General features: G+C 40.0%; 2 protein-coding genes across 2 annotated transcripts in view; one reads left to right on the top strand and one right to left on the bottom strand.

The window, feature by feature from the left end:
- The window catches only part of lama2 (laminin, alpha 2), a 175,788-nt gene extending 160,880 nt beyond the window's left edge, over window positions 1-14,908 (bottom strand). The window contains exon 1 of the mRNA XM_034900777.1: window positions 14,718-14,908. Within this exon, the coding sequence (XP_034756668.1) occupies window positions 14,718-14,784 (67 nt within the window). The 5' untranslated portion in view covers window positions 14,785-14,908. The remainder of the gene's footprint in view (window positions 1-14,717) is intronic.
- A 1,448-nt stretch (window positions 14,909-16,356) lies between these two features.
- LOC117961500 (vesicular inhibitory amino acid transporter-like) overlaps window positions 16,357-26,112 on the top strand; it is a 10,876-nt gene continuing 1,120 nt past the window's right edge. Inside the window, exons 1-7 of the mRNA XM_034900220.1 lie at window positions 16,357-16,460; window positions 17,164-17,821; window positions 22,423-22,559; window positions 23,205-23,325; window positions 23,526-23,728; window positions 24,478-24,715; window positions 25,072-25,234. Coding sequence (XP_034756111.1) covers window positions 16,357-16,460; window positions 17,164-17,821; window positions 22,423-22,559; window positions 23,205-23,325; window positions 23,526-23,728; window positions 24,478-24,715; window positions 25,072-25,234 — 1,624 coding nt within the window. The remainder of the gene's footprint in view (window positions 16,461-17,163; window positions 17,822-22,422; window positions 22,560-23,204; window positions 23,326-23,525; window positions 23,729-24,477; window positions 24,716-25,071; window positions 25,235-26,112) is intronic.

Below are 26,112 nucleotides of genomic sequence, written 5' to 3' on the forward strand. Positions count from 1 at the left end.
CTATATCTCTACCAACCTCATTGTGACCTTAACAGGAAATGACATTGTGGAATAATTCACTCTACACCAGCCTTGTCCAATCACAGACCAGTGCCCAAAATTCCCGGGTGTCACTAGTCTATTATAGCAGTGCTGCAAAAGCTCCGTGGCCCCCATCCGTCCATATATACACACACACACAGCCCTTTTCACATATTTCATCTTGTGTCAGATGTGAACATTTGCTCTGCATTAGGCTCTCTGTGGGTTTGCCTTGGACCAGAATAATGGAAATACAAAAAAATATAATGGAAATGTGAAATTACATACAGAATATGTCCCTATGTCCCTCCCTCTCTCTTTGTGCACACACACACTCACACTCACACTCACACACACACACAATATTGATGAGAAAAGCAACTGGAATAATGGAAAAGCAAAAATGTATACACAACACATACCTCTTTCTTGCTCCTTCACTCTACTTCTGCCTGCCTGTTTTCATTTCTTTGTCACACATACGCGCACACGCACACGCACACACACACACGCGCACACACACGCGCACACACACACACACACACGCGCACACACACACACGCGCACACACACACACACACACACACACACACACACACACACACACACACATGTGTATGAAAGTCAAACCCATGGCTAACCAGGCCAGTCTAATACACTCTTATTCCTCTGATGCTTTATCAGCTCAATCACACAAACATTCCGTCCCAAAATAATGGCCTTTCTGTTTGCTGCCTCTTTCTGTGTATGTGTGTGTGCGTGCGTGCGTGCGTGTGTGTGTGTGTGTGTGTGTGTCTCTGTATATGTGTGTGTGTGTGTGTGTCTGTGTATGTGTGTGTGTGTGTGCGCGCTTCTTCTATCTAGAAGCTGTGCTGCAAAGAGTGTACGTGCACTGCATTCAGATTTGTTAGTAAAGACAGCAATGCAACTGTTGGGTTAGGAAATCCTAGACTTTCATTCATTCATTCATCCTCCAGTCAGTCAAGGCGGCTGTACATATTTGATTTGAATTAAAAGGTACAAATGTGCAAAATCTACAAACTGACTATCACTCAAGGAACACACACCAATAAAGGTTACAACTGAGTCTAGTGTGTCTAATAACGACCTCTAGTATTTGAGTTTAAGTGGTCATTTGCAGGATAACTACTTTTTGGAAACATTTCAGTTGAAGTGAAGTGGTGTTTTTTTACACTTCACCTCCCAAAGATTATCTGGCTGTCAAATCTTGTATCTTGAATTTTGTGTTGGTAGTATTTACTGAGTGTTGGCAGTATTGGAGGATGTGGCTGCCTTCTAGTCCGTGGTAAGGGAACACATTTTCCCCATTAACTGATACCTGTCTTGATTTAAAATCAAGTACATACAGGCCCTAAAGGAACTCTGAGCCCTATTTTAACACTGTAAGCGCACAGTGTGATGCTCATGGCGCAGGTGCGTTTTGGGCGTGTCCAAATCCACTTTTGCAAGTTCGACAGTAGACAAAAAATGTCTGTGTACCGGGAGCATAGTCCAAAATGGTTGTTCTTCATTAATTCACAGGTGTTTTTGGGGCGTAACATGCAATAAACCAATCAGTCATCTCCCATTCCCTTTAAAGCCGGGCACGGCTCTGTGTGTTGCCGTTCACAGGCCTGCTTGGTTCTTGTCGGCAAATATTGTTGAATATCGTAGATTTACAAATAATATGTGTATTGCACTAACTATCTAACAAGGGCATTTTGGGGCTAATTGGTGGGGATTTCTATAGAAGTACACACAGCAATACACTGGGAAGAGAGCAGATCCAGCTAATTTTCATACCTCACGTTACTGTGTTGTGTGAACAGTTAACTTAATGTTGTATGTGGCGTTTTCTTTTGCGCTGTGCAAATGTTCCACCAAAACAAGTTCCTTCCCGAGACCATTTTGCAACCACCCAGAGAGTTTTTTTTCATATCCTAGAATGTATACGTGGTATAGCCGGACCTTAGATGACAGCACTGTATATATAGGTCTGGAAATGCAAGACTAACATCTTATCTAGAGAGGGCAGAGCGGTCAACATCCAGTCTGCGGAATCCGCTCACCGCTGTGCTCATAGGGAATTCATTTAACCGCTCTGCTCTGCCTCCTTTAAAGCGGACTGTGAAAACCCAGAGTAAGATTTTGGAAACAAACTGTCCAAAACTCTGCAGCGCAAAGACAAATGCAGAACTGGTCAACCCCTCTCTGTAGATGGCTAGGCACTCTGACTTGGACCACACACCACACTGAGGTTATGATAACAAAAGGGTAGAGGGTAGTGACCCTGACAGGTCAAAGTCCATGAATGTGAGAGGTTGGAGGTTGCTTTAATATTAAAGGTTGTGACACAAAAATCATCACAGCTGGACACACGCAAAGCAAACAGCACATGCATCAACAAACATTCAAAAGCATTCTCCAACAATCTCTTTCCACAAAAGACTGAAAACCATGTTGCGACCAGGTGTTGAACAAGGATGTTGTGGGTTCGGTAACTGAGAATTTTCTAGCAGCCTCTAAAACCAACCAATATCAATCTTTACACGACTTCAGAGAAACAACAGTTTTAACAAGAAGCCTCAGCTCAGACATTCGGACCACAGAGACCCACAGCAGACTTGCCAACAGAAGTGTAAAAATCTGCTTTTGAAACATGATCCACAAAGGATTTTGATGTTGGTGGGAGTCTGGTTCAGTGAGTTTGCTCTCCACGTTGAGGAGACATTTACAGACAAATTATTCTGCAAAAGGTTTTAGTTGTTTTTCACCTCTTTAATAAAAAGAAAAAAGCTGCACTACATTACATGTAAAAACTGGTGGTCTGCTTCATCCCTAGGTTTAATATATTTTTTGGGGGATTAGGCTTAATAAAGTGGGTAAGCAACTTTTGAATATAACTGAGTTTTTAAGATTTTGCTTTGTGAGTAAAGAATCCCTTGGGAAGCCACAACAAAGCCAAAGAATCAGAGATTGTGTGATGTTTAGGTTGTACATTTAAATTGAACTAATTGGCTGAATTTGGCGTCAGAAATAGGGTGTCACAACTTGTACTCTTGAATCACCGCAACTTACTCTTTCCAATGATAGTGATAAAAGCAATGTCAATCAACAATAAACCAACAGATCCTCCATATCAAACAACCAAATGAGACTATGGGGATTTGACGCCTCTATTGGCCAAACAACAAAATCTACAGGCAGTTTCTGATTTTTGAAGTTGAATTTGAATTTATCAAACTCAAGCACTGACTTGTACAAGATAACACTGGTTAGTTTGAGTCTTACTGGAAACATACAATAGCTATGATTATATTATTATAATTATAGCTTTGATGAATCTGATTAACACATGACTCATCCAACATCCATCATCTCTGATTCAAACAAACCGCGTTGGTGCATTCCCCAGTTGTAGCTAAACAACCTACATAAAACATAATGAGAGAGAAATGAGAAAATGAGTAAAACAGTCTGAGAACTAGTTCCCAAAGTTTAACTCTGGAAAAAACATACACAAATCAAACCCAACAAACATCTGTCTCTTTACGGCTGTCTTTGAACTGCCTATGTCAGACAGATTTCACCTGGAAAAGACAGCTTGCTCCCAGTGTGTTGACTGTGGATAAACCGAGGTTTTCAACTGATGTGATTTGAGCTGGAACAGAACAATACCTCCAGAAACAAACAGTGAAGGAGTAGCAAGACAAACAAACTGAGGCCAGACACTGAGCTCAGCTATGGCTGCAGAGATTGTCCCCGGCACTCCTACGTAGCATGAAAGATAGATAGTGGAGAGGAGATGGAGGAAGAGAAGATGAGAGGGGGAAATGTACAAAGGGTCGCAGAGTAGAGGGGGAATGATATGAAAAAGAGAAACAGAAACTGCTTTGGATATGCAGAGATGTAGAAGAAGTCCATCATCAGGCAAAATGAATGCACTTTCCCAAAGCTCTATTGACTTTTTAAAGGTTAAGACATCATAAAGCAATGCAGATATCAGCTACAAACAATTACAAATGCTTCAACCCTTGTTTGCTGATTGGATATTTAAAATCAGTGCAGGATGTCTTTTCACTGTAAATTCAACCAAACAATGTCTGCAAATGGTGTAGAGATGAGAGGGGAAAAGAGGTGAAGGGACAAAAAGAAAGCAAGAGTAAATAAGAAAGAGTAAATGAAGAAAGAAAGGGAGGAAGAATATGACACTCAGGAGGACAAGGAATGAAAGAAGAGAAGGAAAGATGGAGCAAAGAGGGGACAGGAAAGAAAGAAGTGGGCGAGAGGGTACGAAGGATTATGAGTAGCGGAGGAGGGGAAAGAGGCTGAGTGTGTGTGTGTGTGTGTGTGCGTGTGTGTGCGTGTGTGTGTGTGTAGGGGGGCTCATTATTGACACCATGTGTTACCACAGGAAGCTCCTTGGGAAAATATAAGCACCCAGAAAGATCAGAGAGCGAGACAGAGATGAGAGAACGACATGGAGAAGGAAAGATGAAGAAACGGAGGTCATGTGTGCGTGTGTGTGTGTGTGTGTGTGCATGTTTAAGGGTCAAAAGTCTCTGTTTTAGCAGCTGCACATCTGTATGTCAGGCGTGCAGTGTTTTAGCCATAAGGTCACAGAGTCAAATCCCATAGCCAACATGCACTCCCATCTACCTAGCCATCTATGTTAGACATGCATACATACACTGTCCATTTTACTTGAGGGAATTTTGAGAGAACCAGAAGTCTCAATAAAACCCTTGAAACAAGTTTAATGCTGCCTTTGTTTTGTGGGGAAAAATAGATATTCTAGATAGACGTTGATAAAAAAAATCATATTAGTCTAATTATATCCAGAAAATGTCATTTGTAAGAATAAGGAATGGTCAAATAACAGAAAACTACTTGGGAACTACTTTGTGTATCGATTATTTTGAACTATTTGTCAAACTTAGTCTCGCATGTCTAACTAGTCCACACAGCATTCTGGGATGGGAGAAAAACGTGTTGTCGATTTATTGGGATTTCTTAAAACCAATCACAGTTTGGACATAGACCAAAGGGGTAAGCCAGCTTCCACGAAGCTTAGCTCCCATGGCACCATTATGATACTACCATCTACTCACCTGCAGTTAGCATTCAATTGACCGCCATTCGTTTTGACGTCACTTTGACAGTGAATAACTTTACATCTGAAGCCTAAAGACTCTATTTGTCCATTTATTATTTCTAAAGAAACACAACAATCCATCATTGTATAAAGCCCGCCCTGACCATTTGATTGGTCCTAACAGCTCTTGTTTGAGCATAGTTGCTTCACAACGGATCAACTCCAAACCAAAGTTCCTGACCTCCTGAAGTTCGCCTGGCATCCAAGTTAAAGAAAAGTCACGTTTTCATGAGAAAACTGAGTGTATGTGTGTGTGTGTTTTTTTGTAGCTGTTACAGCAATATAAGTTTTAAGAGTCGATACTAGATTTAATTACTGGTTAATATGGGTTTTGCAGTAAAACTCCCAGGGATTAACCTACATGTTGCTCTTTATTATTCGAGTGAGCTACCTGGTAAGCTAAAAGTAAAATGCTACTGGAGAGCCATTTTACAACACAGCAGCAGAGCAGATGTGCGAGGAAATTTAAAAGGGATGGAACCTCCTGCACTGGACTGGTGCTTCAGACTAGCTGGGTCAATTTAATTGTTATTTCTGCTCATGAAATGGCCCCACTGAAATTTACAAGTTGGAGTTCATTGGGCATGACTTCACAAGATATCCATTTTTATGTCTCTGAACATGGAGAATAAACACATTTACTTGAACTCCTTTCCATTATTTTTCATATATGGTGGGATTATTAGTTTGAGCAGAATGTGGACTTAAATAAGAAATGTATTAAAAACTAAAGATGGGAGTTGTACTCCAAGCAAAAAGGTTTCTCATCCAACCTTTTGTACAATTTGTTATATTCTTTCCCACAAATCCATACTATAGTCTTGCTTATTTTTTAAGCACACATTTTTTTAAACAGTCTGTGTGAAGTAGTCTGTGCAAAAAACACATGCACGCCCTGTATGAACTCACATGCACACACATTTACCAATGCATCAACTCATGCCCTGTTTCTTTCTGTGTCTAAGCCCACAGTAGAATAGAGCTGGGCAGAGCAGCTATTGTGTCCCTGGTAGAATGAACTATTGATTTTCTCCTCAACGTTATCAATGCTGTTCTGACAACAAAACAGCTAGGAAACACTCACACACGGCATACACACACACACAGACCTAGATTTTGTTCGGCGCATGATGTGCTTTGTAGGAGGCGGCACAACCCCACAGGGAAAAGCACAAGTCAAATATTAACACAATATTGTAATAAGGACACTCTAGTAAATACGCAAACAATGATGCATGCAAATAATCAAACAAACTGAACCAAATGTTTTGAGTCCTATCACACATGCAGTAGGCTAAACACAGTCCCATGAAACATTAGACTGTGTTTACGTATCACATGTTTATGCATTGCTTGTGAAATCATAACGTAGCCTTTGTGAACCTCCGTAGACCAACATTATTCCATAATTAATAATTGAGACCAGTCGCTACTTGTCCCACTACATTTTACTGAAACAAAACTGATTTTTTTCCACAACGTGCCAATGCAATGAACTCTGAAATCTTCAGTATCATTTCAGAACAGCATCCTCTTATTTTGTTTTGAGAAATTAAGCAATCTAGCAGATTTGCAACCAAAACTAAACAAATGAAAGTTGCAATGTACTATGGGGGTTTTAGAGGCTGCTATTGTAATCATTCTGATTATGTACTTTTTTGTTCACAGTACTTACACTATTATCTCACTATGTTTGTGCCTTTGCTTTATATATATCCATATTCCACATGTAACACTTCTGATACTTTTAGTTTATTTCCAAAAGTAATATGGCAGTGCATACTTTATATTTTGGAAATCAGCTGGTATCCCCTAGCCCCAAGCCATCGTCCTGACCTACTTCTGCCCTACACTGTGAGGTGTCAAGGAAAAAAAAAAAAACGGCTACGACTTTAACATTTCAGAGTCAGCGCCACCAAATCCTTTGCTCTTTTTTCTTCCCCAGCTTCGTGTCATTCGTATTGACAGGAAGGATACAGCACTGTTCCAACTTAGCACCTGGCTAATTTTAGCTCCCCGAGGATTCCTCTAAAGTACTCGCGCGCGCACACACACACACACACACACACACACACACACACACACACACACACACACACACACACACACACACACACACACACACACACACACACACACACACACACACACACAGACACAGACACAGACACACACACACACCTGTTGGAGTTCATAGGATTTATTACTTTGGCACAATGTCATTGATTAATTCTTGGCTGCCTTAAAGCCAATGACAACTTCACAAACACGGTCTGACAGTAAGCTACAAAAAAACACATGCGAACATGCACATCCAAATGCTGTAATGAGAGTAATCACATATGTAAAATCTGCCATAATAAGATTACTTTTAAAAGTGCAAGCAGACGCACACCAAGTGCCAGATTGAGTGTAAAACCCCAAGACGCCACCTAATTAAACAACCAAGACAAACTTTCATTTCGGGTGGGAGGCCTGATGAACGATGAAGGATACTGAAGGTACTTCACTACACTGTAGTTCCCTTTTCTTCCCATAATTTTACACAGTCAGTTTAAATAGATTTAGACACGAGACTCAATGTCCTTGTAAGGTGCAGCAAACATGCAGATGCCGTTGATTTGACCACACGTTTTTCCAAAGTGACTTACATTTTTTCCCCCACATACACGCATCGTAGCAATTGGGAGTTTAGCTTCTTGCTCAAGTACTTTTTGAACTTAGGTTGTCCGGGGTTAAAAATTAACCCCGGACAACCTAAATTGTCAGTTTATTTATTCTTTTGTAAATTGAAAACAAATAGCATAATCTATTCAGGAGCTAAAATCAGCTCTACTTGTACCAGCTGTAACACAAAATGTTTCTTACTCATGAATGCATAATTTATCAAATCTAGGAGGCCTAATACCTACCATTTATAGTTGAGAATATAACACTGACAAGTAAAGAATCTTAATATATCTGCCATCATGATACGGTGTGAATGTAGTCTAAATCCATGATGCTGCACTTTCAAGATAACTCCTGCTGCTGGAAATTCCTCCGGATTTTACTGTTTTTGGCAGGATATCCGGTGGATTTATGAAGACTATGTTTAACTTTCCCTCAGGTCTCTGCAGGGTAAAGCCAGACAGCTAGCTAGACTATCTGTCCAATCTAAATGTTCTCTTCACAACTAAAACAACCTTTGAATGTTCCACCAAAACAAGTTCCTAGGAGTAACAAAAAAGTTTGAGAGGTTTTTATTTCAAAACAACTCTAAAATACAGCACTTATGTACCCATAATCTGCATTCATCTGCATGTTTTAAAGTGCCCATTTTATGAAAAAGAAATCACTATGGGTGGATTTGGGGTGTTATTTTGTGTTTCTGATGCTTCCACATGCATATAAACTTGGGAAAAAACTATCCATGCTTTTTTGAGTGAGATACGGTTTCTGAATGTCCTCTGCCTTCAGTCTCCGGGTGAGCTGTTCAAAATCTGCACGGCTTTCTACGTCACTAGCTGAGACGAGGTGGCTAACCGTAGCATGCTAGCACTAGCATGCTAGCTCGTTCTCAATGGCAAAACACTGCTTCAACAGACACTAATTCACCATAGTCTCCAAAAGAACTACTTACATGTCCCTGTTCTGCAGGTATTCCACATGTGGCCCTCGTCTAGAAGAAGTCTCCCAGCTAATCCTGCCTTGTACTGACCAACCTTGGAGAAAGAGTTATCTAGCTGATGGGATCTTACCTAGCTACTGTGCATGTGCAACCCCCAACAAAGATAGTATAGAAGTGTGATGTCTCACTCTGTAGCTAAAACAAGTGAGATGTCTCACTCTGTAGCTAAAACAGAAACCCAAACACACAGGGTGAAAACAGGATCTGCAGCAATGTGCAGTTCAACCAAAATATGGTGTTTTTTGAAATTGAAACCATGTAAACCTATTCTGGTACAACCTCAAAATACAATTATGAATCTGCTGAAAATGAGCATGATATGGACGCTTTAACAAATGACATTTCATTTTGCCATATAACCTGTTATTACAGCACAGAGCCAACTCGACTAAACTCCTTAGCATCCTTCCAATCTTCCGGATTCATTTTCTTCCTTGTCACCTTGCCTCCTCTCTTATTTTCTAGGACACATTGATTATATTCACTGAATTTGGGTCCCAGGCTGAGAAAGTCTGAGCGCTTTCCCTTTGGTGTATTACATCAAATCCATTCGGCTAAGCTTGGCTGCTTTCACATTAACATAGCAGACTGAGATCAACATATTTTGGTTACATTATGACATCGGGACAAATTTACCTCATAAAAATGTTGATTTCTCTGATGGGAAGAAAAAAACATCATATTTACTGTGATACCTCTGGTGAGTCACATCACATTTAGCCTGGCTTGGTCAAATCCCCATTACCATACACTTATAAACACATCTATGATTGATCTAAGGAGCCCTTTTGTCCACAAATTAACTATATATGTTTTTTTAAATTTTCAGCATAGATCCTTCCAAATAGAAATCAGGCTGCACCTTTGATTGTGCCAAAGTTCGATGAACATCAACAGGGAAATCAATCAGTTTTCTCCTGATTGCTTTTTTGAAGAGGCAGTGTGAGGTTTCTGCAAGACAGCGATATTATGAATAAGTCGCATAGATTTGCTCAATACAATTTTTTTTATTCCTCAGTTGGTTTACAATCCTGTCTGTCTGGATTCATTCCACACAGGTGTCTCTGGTGAGTTTACTGCATATCCATTCATGCAAATCAGGCTGGTAACATTCACATTAATACACACATAAGTCTAACTAGTCAACTTTTCTGGCAACTTCTCCTAACTTTTCAAATGTTCCCCGCCGAAAGCCACACGTTCTTGACATTTACTATCTTTTATCATTGAAGTTGTTTGGCTTAGCTCAAGAATCTCACGCATCATACTGAAACTCATTTGATGGAAAGTTCAAAATGGAGTACGAAACTTATATTGCAAGAAGAATCATATTGATGTAAAGGAGATAAAGGTCTTCACAGTAGCAAAATAATTCATATTGTTCAAGCTATGCTAGAGTTTTATTTTATAGGATCTTTTATATGTATTTATTTATTCACCTGTTTTGTACTTATGCTTTTGCACTGATAGCACTGCGTTCAATGTTGTTGTACATTCACAACATTCACAATTGTTTGTTTTCTGTAGATTATTACACCGAACTTCTTTGGCTTTATGATGATGCAGTGGAGTTTTATTTTTTGACTTAACATTTATTGACTAATACAGGCATCAAACCGATATGAAAACACAGTTTTGGGCTGCATCAATTCAAGCTATAATTGTCTTTTCCTCAACAAATGTTTCCATCCGTCTCCTCAAGCATGAAACCCTTTTATGATACTGAGGAAACTGTTATAAAAGCTTCCATTTCCATTCAACTTTCCGTTTGTGTATACTTCCAATACCTCACTAACTCTATGCTGCTTCAACCTCATCCTCTCTAATGCCCTCTGAACCTTCCATCTACCTGTTTCACCCATCCTTTCTCTATCACTGATGTGTCCTCCAATGCCTAACAACTCTTAGACCACGTCCACACGTTCCAAAACAATCTTTTTCCCCTAATGGATCAGTTTGTAAATGACTCAACGCGCTACTTTATATTCAAGGTCTATAGATAATAATAATAAAACATTTTATTTAACAGCGCCTTTCTAAGCACTCAAGGTTGCTTTACAGACAATAAATGACAGATACAAGGAACAAAAAAGTATAAGCAGTTGTGAAAAAAATGACAGGAACAGTGTATTTACAAATAAGCAAGCTGGAATAGGTGGGTTTTGAGTCTGGTTTTGAACAGGGGGAGAGAGTCGATACTGCGGAGGTCAGGTGGGAGTGAGTTCTAGAGCTGGGGAGAAGAGCGGCTGAAGGCTCGGTTCCCCATGGTGACAGGTCGAGCTGGGGGAACAGGGAGGTGGATGGAGGAGGAGATCTGAGGGAGCGGGAGATCCCTCAGGAGTTTGGAAAGATAAGGAGGAGCAAGGTTATGGAGGGCTTTGAAAGAATGCAGAGAGACTGCGCTGTTTCTGCTACAAAAGTTCACCAACAAATGGAGAAGAAAAGGTGGAGCATGCGCATAAAGCTTGCGCGCTGTATTCAAACCGACAGTCTATTTTGCCCTAGTAACCCTAATAGGCTCAATATCTTCTCCAGCATGAACACAAGCATGTAGTCCGCCTTTTTGTTTTTGTTGTTATGGGTCGCGGGGTGAGATGTAGAAGGCTAGAGGTCGAGAGGTTGTGGCGATGACATCATCAATACGCAGGTATGCAGCTTCGCCGTCCAAACAAAAACGCAAGGGCACCCTTTTTTTAAAAACATTTCACTCAGGGACCTGGTTTCAAAAAAGTGCATCTTCAGACCCGAATGCTTCCCCTTTAAGGGCCAAAAATGAATCAAGGTGGAGGGCCGCGCGGGCCAAAACTAAACGTTGAAGTTGTGGGCATTTAAAATGAAATGTTTTGTATATTTGCATATCATAGATTTGAAGTTGAACACATAAAATACATATTCATAAGTAATAAACTATTAACATACACTATACAAATAGTTTTGATTAATCATTATAACAATTCAGGGCAGAACATGCCCCTGTGACATCCATACACAGTCACCGTTGTACCTACTGTAAATCATTCATTTATTTGTAAAATAACACATAACACCTTGTGACTATTGTGCAAAAGTGCTCTGTCTCCTCATTAGATTCACCGAACCAAAGACAGCAGCAGGCGGAACATTTCCAGCTGTATCCCTATTTACCCTTTCTCCTCTTTGAAAATCTCAAGTATCTCAATTTCAATCTTGATGCTGATCTATTGTGAACAATATTGCATTTCACAATTTGGAGATATGACAAATGTGAAGTGAACTCAAACCAAAACAGAACTTTAATATACAATCAGAAATAAATATGTTTTTTTGCGGCTGAGAGAGATTTCAAATCTAAGTTATAATAACAACAGCTTCCAGTCAGTGTGGAGATTATAGTCTTTAAAAACAGCTACTCTTTGTTTACAGATTAGACATAATGCTGTAGACTCAATTTCAGTTAAAAAAAAGTACTCATGTTTTTAAACTCTGTCTTGTCAGTGTGCCGATGCCTCATACGATCCATGTTAGCTTGAAGCTTCTCCTTAGGCTTCCAATTTACTCTTGTCATCATAAATGTCTCCGCTGACAGAAGCTAAATAGCACCCCACCCCCCACCCTGTCACACCATCTAACCAATGGTAAACTGTGGCCGGATAGTGAACTCCGGCCAGTCTTTGAAATTCTGACTCGATTGCCAACTGTGGCTCGCGGGCCCCAAATTGGTCAGGCCTGGTTTACAGGATTCGTTTGGACGATCGGCCAAAACCAATGAAAAACGTGTATGTTTGCACCAAAAACCGTCACTGTGTGGATGGCCCTTTAAATGTAGCCTCCTTCCTCACTATTTTCGGCCCTCCTCCTCCTCCTCCTTCTCTTCTCTTTCTGATTATCTCCTGGTGTCTCTCTGACCTCCGTCGCTGATAGAGAGCATGCTTGGCTGACACGCCTGGTAATGAGGCTCCTAATGCTGATGGCCTCTACCGCCCTTTTCTACTCACTTTCACTCTCTCAGCGCAGGCACAGTATGCAGAAACACACACATCCTGATGGCAGCCCCCCCCCCGCACATCCCAGGAGGTCCCAAAGCACTCCTGGGTTAAACAGTGTCTGGCGATGTTTTGAAGAGGATAAATAGAAAAAACGCATGACGTGCTAAAGTTTTGTCTCATCTTTCAAGCAACAGTCACCAACGCCAAACCTTCTCTCGACAGACACACATGCAAACTCCACACACCCATAAACAGCTCATCGATCACCTTCTCGTATCAAAGTATTTGTTTTAAAAATTCAAAAAATGCAGACTTTTACAGAATGTAATAAGTGGAAATAAGGAACAATTTGACTAATAATAAGCATCATGAATTGTGCTTGAATATGTTGAATCTTATGGTGAGCCATGTTATATTGATTTTGTCCCAGCTGTCAATATCCAACTCCACTATGGGCATTGTTGCTCATGTTTTCATTGTTGACTATGTCACATTCCTAACACAATCTCAAAAATACACCAATTACAAGTAACACAGCAATGGCTCTTCTTAAGTGCATTGACACAAAAAATTTATATTCATAATTTGGGTGAACAACCTTCAGGTCATGTCGTTATTGATTATTAGCAGTCCATAGGAAATCTGCGGACACAAAATTCCTCGGAATTTTGATTCTGGATCACCGCTGAAAACTTTAATAATAAGAAAAAATAAAAAAAGAATCTGCAGATTCCACCTGGGCCTAATTACTAGCTTTCTTAGAGGAATACTACATACCTAGTTGTCAATGACAATCTGTGTTTGCGTGCAGATTAGTGTCCCAGATGTCTCTATGGCCACACCAAGACCCGCCGACTGTTTGGGGTTCTGGCATTTGACCTTGAGTGGTTAAGGTTAGGATTGCCGATTGGTCAGGAGATAGGGCCTGTACAAATGGGGTTAGGTTACGGGGAATTTAGGACACTAAACACCTATTCAGACAATCTGACCTTCATATAATTGGGAAAGTGACACCTGGGCAAACGGCATAAATTCCAAAACCAATGTGCCACACAGTCAAAACTTATTTTACAAATTAAACTGACTTAATTTTCTGCTGATTTGCATGGCCTATATCCAGTAGGATACAGATCATAGTTCATAGTCTACACTGACTCATGCACTAGAACTATGTGAAAAGGTGAAAAACAAGACTCCCTAGGGGGTAGACATAACTTGCACCTAGTAATGATAACCTCTGTTGGCTAAGCAGTAGGTAAGTGCAAAAGGACAATCCAGAAGACATTAAGGTCTGCTGTATGAGTATATTAAGTTTTTCTATGTCAAGGTATGCCATAGTGACTTCAGTTATGTGTCTAAAAATAACAAATCCAAATAAAATGTGTATTTCTCTGACCCCTAATGAGTCTTTGTGTTTCTCAATGTTTTCTGGCTACTTAAACATCACAAAAAACAGACAACTAACGTACAAGCATCTGTAATTGTCCATGTAACGTCATGTGCTCTCTTTTGTATTTGTTTTAATAAAACTCTACATGTCGTTATTAAAGGGGGTTCCACATGATTTGCCCTCTTCTGTTAACGATAAATAAAAGTAAAGAAGCCCATAGCAAAGCGAGAGTTGTCGACTGTGATAGAAACAAAGTGTGATCAATGAGGACATTATCTTGCATATCACACTGATGTCAGGACGTTTAAAAGCCTCTCGTGGTCAGACATGACACTTTTTATTTAGGTGTAAGTTAGCCGTAGACTGATTAGCTAGCTTATTAAGGGAAATGAGCAACAGCCCCGAGTGAGTGACACGGAGCTCATTTGAGTGTTGTCTTGTGGTAAATTACTCTCGCGGTGCCGAGTATTGGTGTATCGATCGGTAGTCTTATCTTTCAGTCTGTTGAGGACTCACCTCTCTGCTGGGCATGGCAGCATTGCCATAGCAACGCGGTCAGAAGCACGAGTCGGAGTCGCTTCATTTTGTCCTATCTTGAAGTTTTGATAACCGCGCGCGCTGCGGAGTCAGCGCCGTTGTCCTCTCGCGCAGCTGTGTGTTGCGTTTAATGTCAGAGCAAAGTTTCACAGAAGTTGACCCAAACTCTCTCTCTCTCTCTCTCCTCCCCTCCTCTGCTCTGTCCTCCTCACATTTAATCTTGGGGAAGAGGCGGGAAGAAATGATAGATAGATAGATAGATAGATAGATAGATAGATAGATAGATAGATAGATAGATAGATAGATAGATAGATAGATAGATAGATAGATAGATAGATAGTTTTTAGCAACGACATGTACTTAAAGTATCACAAGTGTCAGACAAAGGCCCCCATCAGTGTTATAGCCAAAATTATATAATTACAATTTATGATGCAATAAAGTGTAATCAACATTTTTAGCTTTTTGAGATTGTGTTAATTTGTAATACTTTATAAACTTTCGGGTGCTGTTACTAACAGTTAATTAAAACATGTAACATGTTATTTTAAACATTACATCATGGGCCTTTTGGGAGCATAATTTTGTTGAAGTCCAGTGAGCTTTTAAGCAGTATTGTAAGTAAACGTTCTACAGCTTGTATAAAATATGAACCTGAGTTTGAAGTATGTGTGCCAAAACACTTAATCCACAAATGGCTTGAAGCATTTAGCGTATATTGTAACAGTGTGCTGCAGAACTGGAGCAGTTTTGAAAATGCTTCAGATGCTACAAAGCAAATGGAGTATTGCATCAGTACTGTTTTGGCTACCACAAACAAAGACCATAGACGGGAAGAGAAACAACAATGAAATGGAGCACAGAATAATCAAGAAGTTAAAAGTTGGACAGAAGTTTTTGGTCCAGTGAGTCACACAACTGTTCTGTGGCTCCTCCTGCTGCCCTGCACAACTCACCACAGTCTGGGGCAAAACTGGAGAAGTTATGAACATTCATAAAAGCACAGCTAATTATACACAGAGACACAAAATAGGGGGAAACAATGTAAATATGTTGCATTTGTATTGATAGGTTTGTACACTAAACTTAGAACGTTGTTTGAAAGGTTTCTAAAGTGAAATGTGAAACTAGCCGAATATGTTTTTTACCGGTGTGTGATGCGAAGGTTGCTAAATAATGAGATACAGTTACATAAACACAGCATCTAAATCTGTAGGTTAACAATTTTGATTGGAGCATTGCTTTTTTTGAGAATATATTTAGTGTGTATTTTATTCTGCACAAAGTAAAAGTGAGTGAAACTCATAGATATCTACTGTGAAGACAATAGCTGTTTATTCCTTCACTGCTAAAAACACTTCCATATTATAATGTTACAGCTCACCAACTTGTCAATCACTTCATACACCTGCATGTGTGTAGTTATGCGTGTGTGCTTGTGCAATTGTCAGTGCAGTTTCTTTAAAGTGTGTGTGTGTGTGTGTGTGTGTGTGTGTGTGTGTGTGTGTGTGAGAGAGAGAATTTGAGTATGTTAACATGTCCAGTGTCAAGAAAGCTCCCCCAGACCCTTAGACCTCCAGATGCGAGGAGGCTGACTCTGCACACAAAAAGGCTGAAGATGGGCTCTCTTCGCTGGGCTCGGAGCTCTTGGCAGCCCTGGAGCAGTGCTGGGTCTCTGTGGGGCCGGGCACTATCGAGGCTACACCTAGACTGGACAACAAGGTGAGTCACATCATGGGATATATTCATTTATAGATTTACTGTATTATTGAATAATTGTTGAAAAATGTATTTATACAGTTATAATTACATATTATAATCAACAAAACTGTTTTGTTTTGATTTTGAACATAGTATGTAAATGAACGTCATGTAGAGTACAGTAAATCTGCTGTCTGCTAAGTTAATTGACACAGAATATTATTATTATTAGTAGTAGTAGAAGCAGTAGTAGTACTAGTGTCAGTAATATTATTTAGAAACACATAAATAAATCTTGTTTGGATTCCTCATAGATATATACCTGCACTAATACGTGACATCATGCATTAACACGTTAGAAAAATCAATTCATCAATGAAGTGCGTCTATAGCGCCTTTCTATTGGAATGTTCTTACTTTCTAAAAAGGGTGTCAAAAGTACCCATGCAATAGTCAACAAAAACTTGTTCTCTTTATATAATTAATATAGTTAATATTGTTCTTAATATACCATATTTTTTTGTTGCTTTAATTTAGATTAAATCTAAAACATTCCAACAATTGACCCCAGCATAGTATCATTTTTTGAAGTGTTAGTGGGTTTTAAACACATCCTCATAGAAATGGGTCTTCCTATTAGGATAAAATTGATCTAATGTAGTGAAGTGGATGAGAGCACAGAAACGATGAACTCAAAATTAAATGAAGTGGTTTTGATTAGCAGGTTGTTTCAGGAGGATGAAGAGATGCTGATTCTGACCCACAGCGATGAATTGAACAGGACCTATGGTGAGAACAACATTACAAGCAAAAACAACAGAAGCTGTGATGACACCACAAGAAACAGCACATTATTTGGAAGCAATAGCCTATCTCCAACTGAACAATATAATCCCAGTATCCCAGGATGCACCAGCACATTGTTGCAGCAGAGTCCAGCTTTTAAAGAAACCAGAGCTACTGTAATCTCCACTGGACCCAGAACCATCACCATAACTTCAGCGGTTTCTGCTGAAGACTCTGTTTGGTTCAAAAACAACAAGAGTTATGGCAAACAAAGAAGATCCTCAGAGATGCGTGCTGACAAAACAGGAAACAATGTTGAGGAGAACCCGAGTTTCAACCAGAACCAGAGGGACAAGAGAGGCTCCCACAGGCTGTTTAGAGGGAATATGCAAAAACAGAGACGTTCTGAGGATGTAGAGAAAAAAAAGAAAGGAGAGGAAACTGTGGAGGAAACTTCTCCAGTCTGTGCCAGCAGAGAAGAAGAGAGAGGAAGGATGAGTTTGGCTAATCCAGTTCAGAGCCCCAGAACTGGTCTTAAACCTACTCTCACCATCACCGCCTGGGAGGCTGGCTGGAATGTCACAAATGCTATACAGGTACACTTATACAGTATACATGCATGGTCGGAAATCTTAGCAAAAGTGTTTTTATAGCATTTGAAAAAAAAATGGTAAAAGACAAAAAAGGTCACGGTGCCAGGGTAGCTCACCAGAAAGAGCAGGCGCCAATACATAGAGCTTTACGCTTAGGCCCCCTGGCCGCAGGTTCGACTCTGAACTGCGACCATGCAAATGTAGAATGTTATGTAAATGCCAACTGCTTAGGCGCCAAGTTGCACAATACATTCAAAAAGCATTAAACATGCAGACTAGTTAATCTGCTCCCACTGTATTTTGATATTATTAAACGATGCACTGTGGTCTTGCAGGCTGTTTGTCAGGCACTCTGCAGTGTGCATAATCAAATAAAGTGTGACTAATATAAAAAATGTAAAGCTCCCAGTCACAGTGTGTGCTCGTGTTGGTAATGCTAATAGCTTATTATGCTGTAAATGCTGAACTGTATTCAACTGCTGCACTCTTGTAAATGTGTCCTTTGACTGAATGACTTTAGTGTAATTGGAGTGCGTTACTGGGTCCATGAAGAACATCAATACAGTATACGCATGAGTCTGAGTTTATGACCGTCTGGAAGAGGACAGCATTGCAAAGATCAGCCATTCAGATACACCAAAAGCACACACACACACACACACACACACACACACACACACACACACACACACACACTCACATACAATAAAGACACATTGAAGACACGCTTGCAAACACGTTCCTTCAGGAGTTAAGGTAAATTTAAACACAGATTTTAATTCATTTTAGCACTGTTGTCAGTACACAATTACCTATATCATGCGTGGACAACCAGTTAAGCATAAAGAGCCATAATAAAATGGACCACGGCAAAAAGCCACACAACACTGATTTCCAGTTCTAATGACATAATACATGGAGGTTTTTCTTAGGTTTTTTTCTTACTTAGATTGGCTCTGTGGGAAACCTGACAGTCTTTGTTATCCACAATCCTTTTCAGGTTTTCCTTGAACTCGCTTGTGGCCACTCAAAGCAACCACTTCACTCATTTGTCACTGAAGGGGCTTCCAAACAATCTGATTCAGCAGTGAAAGGGTTAATGAGGAAGGTGATCTCTGGACGCTTTTTTACCTCAGGTTGCGGTATCTGTCCTCAAAACTCTGTTGCATTATTTTTTATTTTTTTAAATAATTTTGGCAAATGCATTGTTAGTATTGGCAGCTGCATATAACTGCATTTGTTTTTTTAACTCAACTGAAATAGGTTTCAAAATATGAAATCAAAAATCAACCGATAGGCACAGCCCCCAGCCAGAGCCTCACAGGAACAAGCAAAGAGCCGCAGGTTTGCCACCCCCGACCTATACCAACAGGATCTTTAGTAGATAAACAAGTATTTTTTGTGCTTGGCTTATTGATAGTAGACTATTTATCTGAGAGACCGGATTTCTTTTGTTCCTGTGAGTAATTAGAGACCAGATTTCTGTGCCAGACAGGGCAAAAAATCTGAGACTGTGTTATACTCCGTATTACAGGTTTAAATTGCCTATTCTGTCTATCGTTTGTTACTTAAGTCACTTCAAAGCTTACATCTATTTAAAATAAATCTGTTCCTTGAAACCACGCCGTGATTTAAATATCTGAATATTTTACTCTTTTTAACTACTCTAATTTTTTTTTTAAACTCTGCTTAAACAGCATCGGCTTCTTTCCGGGGTTGTTGGGTTTAATGATTTATAGGTTATTCATTACCTGCAGCACACTGTAATCAGGAACCTTAACCAAATGGATTGCTCAGTAATCCCTTTGGTTGAGGTCACCGATGGGTTAAATTGCGGTGACTACTGAATGGCTCACGTGGCAGAAAGAAGTCTTTTCATTAAAGGTGACGATTCACTGCGTGCTTGAAAAGCTCAGACGGTGACGGATGACCACATAGTAACAATAAAAGACGCAGAATATACACTGTCTGATGTATAAACACAGATCTGTGTCATGGTGACAAATCCATTTGTTCAGAGGTTATTAATGATACATCAGTTTTTTAACTCACATCAAGGCTAAAAAGAAAATGTGTATTTTCTGGTGGATGTACACTGTACTGATGCCAATTTAACATATGACATGACCGTCTTATATGACCGGCCTTACATGACCAGCTTGAAAAAGGTTTTATTAGAGAGCAAATTTGCTGCCAAAAATGCAAAACAAAACCAGCTCCAACTCTAAAGGCTCCCGACTTGGGAATATTCTGAAACTCAGTTTTAATTCCCGCCTGACTTTTAATTAGCAGCTCTTCTTTGCATGTCTTCATGGCAGATTAGAGAAATGAACCTTTTCGTTTCTGACACTGAAGACAAATTGAAATCAATTTTACTGCCTATGATGGTCTGCTTTGAGCGTCATTTTGCCTTGATGGGAAGGGAATTCAACTTCCAAATTGTTTTTTTTTTCAAAGCCAAACACTGGCTGAAAAGAGTGTCCCTATTTTGTTTGGTAAAAGATTGCTGTAAAAAGTTATTTGGTTCATCATGCTGCCAAACACGTCCCAAGACCCTGTTAAAAATTAAGCTGGTTATTTATTAAAAAAGTTCATTTCTGCATGTATACCAGTATTTATTGGTCATTACCTCAACATCTCTCTTATTATCATCCTCAGCTCCGCTATTATGGTCACTAGAAACATGTCCTTATAATCTCCCAGAGCCGAGGTTACGTCTTAAGATTGTTTGTTTTGAGGATGAACTGCTGTTGCTGACCTAACCTTGATTTACCACATACCGTTGTGAAGGTGTTGTGAAGGCAATTTTAACAACATATGCTATCCAGTCGCGTTATGAAAAATGTAAGAACCTCTTTTTCTGGGGAATAAAAGTAGGATAGCTCTGTTTTGATTTTGACCATATATAAATCAAAGAAATCTGTGCCTTGTGAGTCAGACAAATGAATGGACGTGCTTTACTAAATTGTTGGAATACCCCTTTAATTAAGTATTTACATTGAAATTGTTTTAAAAATCCCTCCACAAGTTTCCACAGCCCAAGGGGCATAGCATTAAATAGCGACCAACAGAAGAGCCCAAAGATGTTACATTTTCTATGTGACGGAAATCAGGAGCAAATTCTACATTTGAGAATGTATGTCCTGTTATTAAAATGTAAAAACCTGTCTGTTTCTGGTCGCTTCTGCTCTACCTTATCCCCTCATGGTGGGGAGAGACATTTCACTATCACTTCTTTGTGCCCAGGGCATGTGCTTGCATAAAATATCGTGAATGTTGAAATCTTGCACCTGGGAAGTTCAGACAGGTGCAGTGAATGTGATAATCTTTATTGTAAGGGGGCTAATATTGAGTATATAAGTTTAAGGTAAGAAAAAGGTCAACATGCCCTGAATAAACAAATTTTGAAGGTGTCTCAGGTGTCCGATTTTGGCAGGATGAAGCTGAATCATCTTTCTCATTGTACGCGTCTGTGATTGGGAGCTGTTTCAAGTTGTGCTCTGAGTAACCAATGAGGAATTAGCTGGCAAAATCACAGAGAAAAAGAGAAGTTGAGGGAGAGAGAGAGAGAGAAAGAGAGAGGGGGGAGATGAAATCAGATACTTGAGCGTCAAACTGCTTTCATCCCCAGCAGCTCCATTTGAACATCAAAGCTCTATCAGCATGCCTAAACAGACATCAGCTACAAAATAGTGACTTGAAAGAAAGAGTATGTGTGCTTGTCTTTGTATACATCCACAGTGTGTGTATAGTGTGTCTATGATGTGCCTCTATAGCTCTCTCAGTAAGTGTGTGTATCTCCATGTTCCAACATTCATAACACAGCAGCTCCATCAAAGTAGTTTGTTGCCTGCTCTGATCTATCACCCCTCGGAGGTAGAGTTTTCAGTCCTCTACCTCCTTCAACCTCCTGCTCTCTGTGAGGTCGCTCCTTTCCTTCCACTTCCTGCTTTTCTGTTTCCTTCTCTCCTCATAGCTTCATTCTTTAATGCCTTCTTCCACTCCCCGCCTCCATTCCCTCTTCGCCTGTCTCTTCTCCCTCCACTTTCCTTTCTGCTCCTGCTGGTCTCCTGCATCTTCAATCTCTCCAGGCATCACGCCAAAACTTTCCTCTTGCATCCTCATCTTCTCTTCAACTTTGAACAGTTTATTCTCTTTTTGCTTCCTTTCCTTCTTTATTCTTTGCTTTTCCCTCCTGTCTTGCAACAACAATTTAGATTGTACACATTTAAACCATTTCCAGGGTTTTTTCTTTCTTATGGAAACAGGTTAAAATGATCATCAGACAGTATGATGAGACTAGTTAAAGGTCCCATGACACAGTGTTTTTTTTAGATTTTTGTATAGACCTTAGTGGTCCCCTAATACCATCGTTATCATTTAAATTGTTGTAATTATTTTTATTGCACACTAGCCTTTAAGCACCTAGGAGTTTGTAAACCAATACATGTGATTGGTAATGGAAAATATCAAAAGGAGTATGTTATCAGCATTGTTTCTTTCATTTGGATTTATAGTCATCTTTACCACTCACTACCTGTGATCTTCCTCAACAAACCAACTCATCTTTGTTGTTTCTTCCCATCTCTCTCTTCTACCTTCAGGGTATCTTTGTGTTGGGTTTACCTTTTGCTCTGGTCCAGTCGGGTTACCTGGGTCTAGTTCTGCTGGTTCTGTCAGCCTGGGTGTGTAACCACACAGGGAGCATCCTGGTGGACTGTCTATATGAAGAGGAACAAAGGTATGTTATATCATATTCTATTAATTTGGTGCCAATCAGCTATGTGCAATGTCACTTCATAATCAGTTTACATCACTTTTACCATATAAAATCACTTTATCACTACAGTTGGCTTTCTATTTTACTGATAACAGATTTGCAATTTGTGTAGCACTTCTGGGCCGTGCTTCCCAAAGAGCAGTGTGTTCGGTACTGGGATGTTTTTTTTCTTGGAGTCAATGTTGGTTTAGTTGACGTTTCTGCAGATGGGGCTCTCCTCTCTGTATCTTCAGCCAAGGTGACTATCATTTCTGACAACGGAGTCGTTCTCACATGTATTCCTTCTCTTCTATTGAGACCCCTCGGGGGAATCTAACCCCAATTTTGGTACGAACACAGAGTAGAAAGAAATAGATACACAAACGTGTTATTCTGTTCATTCAGCAGTGGTGAGCCAGTCAGAAAAACACCACTCCCACAGCTAATAGAAATGTGAATGTGTTCTGCAGAACAGGGGCATTTAACTTTTACTTTTCGTGGGGTTCAGTGAAATTTAATTCATCTTAGTTCAACTGACCAGAGTTTAAATTTGAATATACATTTCTAGCTGTAAAGAAGAGGAAAAAACACCTCAATGTGAGTAAAAAGGTGTTTTGTATCTTTCAGTGAAGGCTTGGTGTCAAGGGTCCGAGTCCGACACAGCTACCAGGACGTAGTGGAGGCCTGCTGCAAAGGACTGTGGCCCCACTGGCCTGGACTGGGAGGGTGGATGGTAAATGTATCTCAGGTAACACAAACACACACACACGCATTCTTTATTGTGCAAAATTGCTGTGCATATGTCTTTAAACTGATGCTCAACATTTTTCTTATACTGGAATAGGTTACTTTAACATTTTTCAAGCTGTACATGCATAGTATAGATGGACAGGTTTGTTTCCCACAGGAAATGCACGAAGTACACACTGTGTTTCTTTCTCTTCCCAGGTCATTGAACTGTTAATGACGTGCACCTTGTATTTGGTTGTCTCCACCGGTCTGTTGTCTGACAGTCTATCAGGGATGGCTGTTCCTCGATCAGTGTGTTCTCTGGTGTCTCTGATGTTCCTGCTGCCCTGCCTGCTGCTGACTGATCTCAGACCAGTCTCCACCCTCAGCCTGCTGTGCTCCCTGGCTCACATACTGATCAGGTGATTGCATCAATCAGCAGATCAGCATCAATTCCACAATCATATTAAGTAAAGACAACAACGTGGCCTTTATAATCTGCTCTCATTCTCACTCCTGTGATCATGTTGCAGCTGCTGCTGCTGGTTATGCTGTCTGCTCCCATCTGCTGCACACTGCTGTTACTCGTTGTTTCATTTCAATTCTCATGCTAGGTGTCTCGGGAAAATGGAGCTGGGTCTTAAAGATCTTTGGGTCCTGGATCCCTCTGGTTTCTCCATTCTTTGGCTATTAAGTCGTGTGCAAATGCCGTTTTCTTCTTGGTGTATCCCCCAACAATTAAAGGCTTTAAGCTATACTGTAGTGTGCAACTTTTTTTTATTAATGAACTTCCGTTACATTCCAGCAATTGCCAAATGAGTACATACAGGTACATGGTTAAGTATTAATAGTATTTGAACATCAGTATTTTATTTCATTTAATGCAATTAAAATTGACTGTCCCTTTGTTCGTTTCTGTTTTTATTTCTGGTATTTTCTTTTCTATCTTTCAAGTTTTTCTTTTGTTTTCCTTGTGTGTCTTTAGGCAGGACTTGAGCTTTTATCACCCTGTGCAATTGAGAGTACACAGCTAATATATGGACCTTCCGTGCAAAGACATGTTGAATAATAAATGAATGAAAGAAATATCAATACATTTGTTTTAGATGTTTCATTTGTAGGAGTACTATCTTTTCTCATTTTCTCTTCTTTGTCTCTAACCCTGTGTCAGTCTGCTGGTCATGCTGTACTGTCTGAGTCGAGCCAGCAGCTGGTCCTGGTCCACTTTGTCTCTGTCGGTGGACCCGGAGAACTTCCTTGTCTCTGTGGGCGTCATCATCTTTTCCTACACCTCTCAGATCTTCCTCCCTCCTCTAGAGGGCAGTATGGAGGACAGAGGGCAGTTCAATGCCATGCTGGGGTGGACCCATGGTTCTGCTTGCATCATGAAAACTCTGTTTTCTTTACTGGTTAGTGACATATTGTGTTACACAGCAAATTCTCCTGACATTTTAATGACATTATTGGGTTCGTAGAGTTGCTTGTAGGAGTTTGTGATACCTCTGAGGAGTCACTAGGAAACAAAAGTTAGTATTGTGCTTAAATAAATATCGTCACATAGAGATAAATAAATATGCTTGTAATGTATTGATGGAAACATCCTATAAATAGTAAAAAATGTAAAAAAAAAATGTGGAGACAGAACTAAAACACTTGGCTCAACATCTGGCTTACAGCAGCAGGTCTAATCACAGGATGGACAAAGGGACAGACAAATGGAGTGATTGATTGACTGATTGCATTGATTCTTTCCCTCCTCCATTAGGCCGTATTAACATGGGGCGCAGAGACCAGTGAGGTCATCACAGACAACCTACCCTCTGACCTCCGACCTCTCGTCAACCTGTGTCTGCTGGCTAAAGCCCTGCTGTCCTACCCTCTGCCATTCTACTCTGCTGCTGAAATACTACAAACCTGTCTGCTTGGAGGTGAGCAACACTGACAGCTCTAATTTATATTCAAACCGCTCACCTTGCCCAAGGAATTGTCCGCAATTAATTATGTAATAGTTCCTTCAGGTCATCTATTAAAGATCTAAGGTGCAATGGTTAACATTGTGACTGCAGATCTACATTTGATACGTTACAATGACTGATTTGTAAATTATACATGGCCTTAGGAAGCTGCTGTTTCCTTCACATGTTTCGTAATACTCTGTGGAGCAGCAGATGCCTGAAGAAGGCTGGAGGATCCCTGGTTGTCCAATGAAAATAGTGTTAGGAAAGTGAATCAGTGACATTTTTACTTTCTCAAACTGCCCAGTTTCTTTTGAGCATGACATTTAATAGAGGCTCCAGAGGTCTGCAGAGGTAAACTGTGGTCAGACCGGGCAGCTTCCAGCTGGGTATCTCTGCAGGTGTTTCAGTTTGAAGAAAGGAGCTTCAGCTCCCAGTTGACTTTCTATTAAAAGTTTGCGCAGCTCACGTATTACTACTTATGTTACATACTGGTATGGAGCATCCATAACTACCAAAATGATGGTTCACAAGAAAGATAAATAGTTAAAGGTGACCAACAAAGCAATTATAAAACGGTTGAGGAAATATTCAGTGTGTTTTGCTGAAAGAAGCATTATGTTGAGAGAAAAACTACATATTCCAAGAGGATGTAAGTGTAGCGCAAAAGTCAAACTAACAACAAAAAAACAGTAGAAACAATGTACAATTAATCAGAATCAGAATCAAAAATACTTTATTGATCAATTACAGCTATGGTGTGTGATTCCTGTTGCCCCCATGAGAGATTCCAAGTAATGACAACAACACTGTCATTGCATCTGCATGACGCAAGCCTCGGTGATCGCACC

This window comes from Etheostoma cragini, chromosome 18 (genome assembly GCF_013103735.1).
Source record: "Etheostoma cragini isolate CJK2018 chromosome 18, CSU_Ecrag_1.0, whole genome shotgun sequence".
Lineage (NCBI taxonomy): Eukaryota > Metazoa > Chordata > Actinopteri > Perciformes > Percidae > Etheostoma > Etheostoma cragini.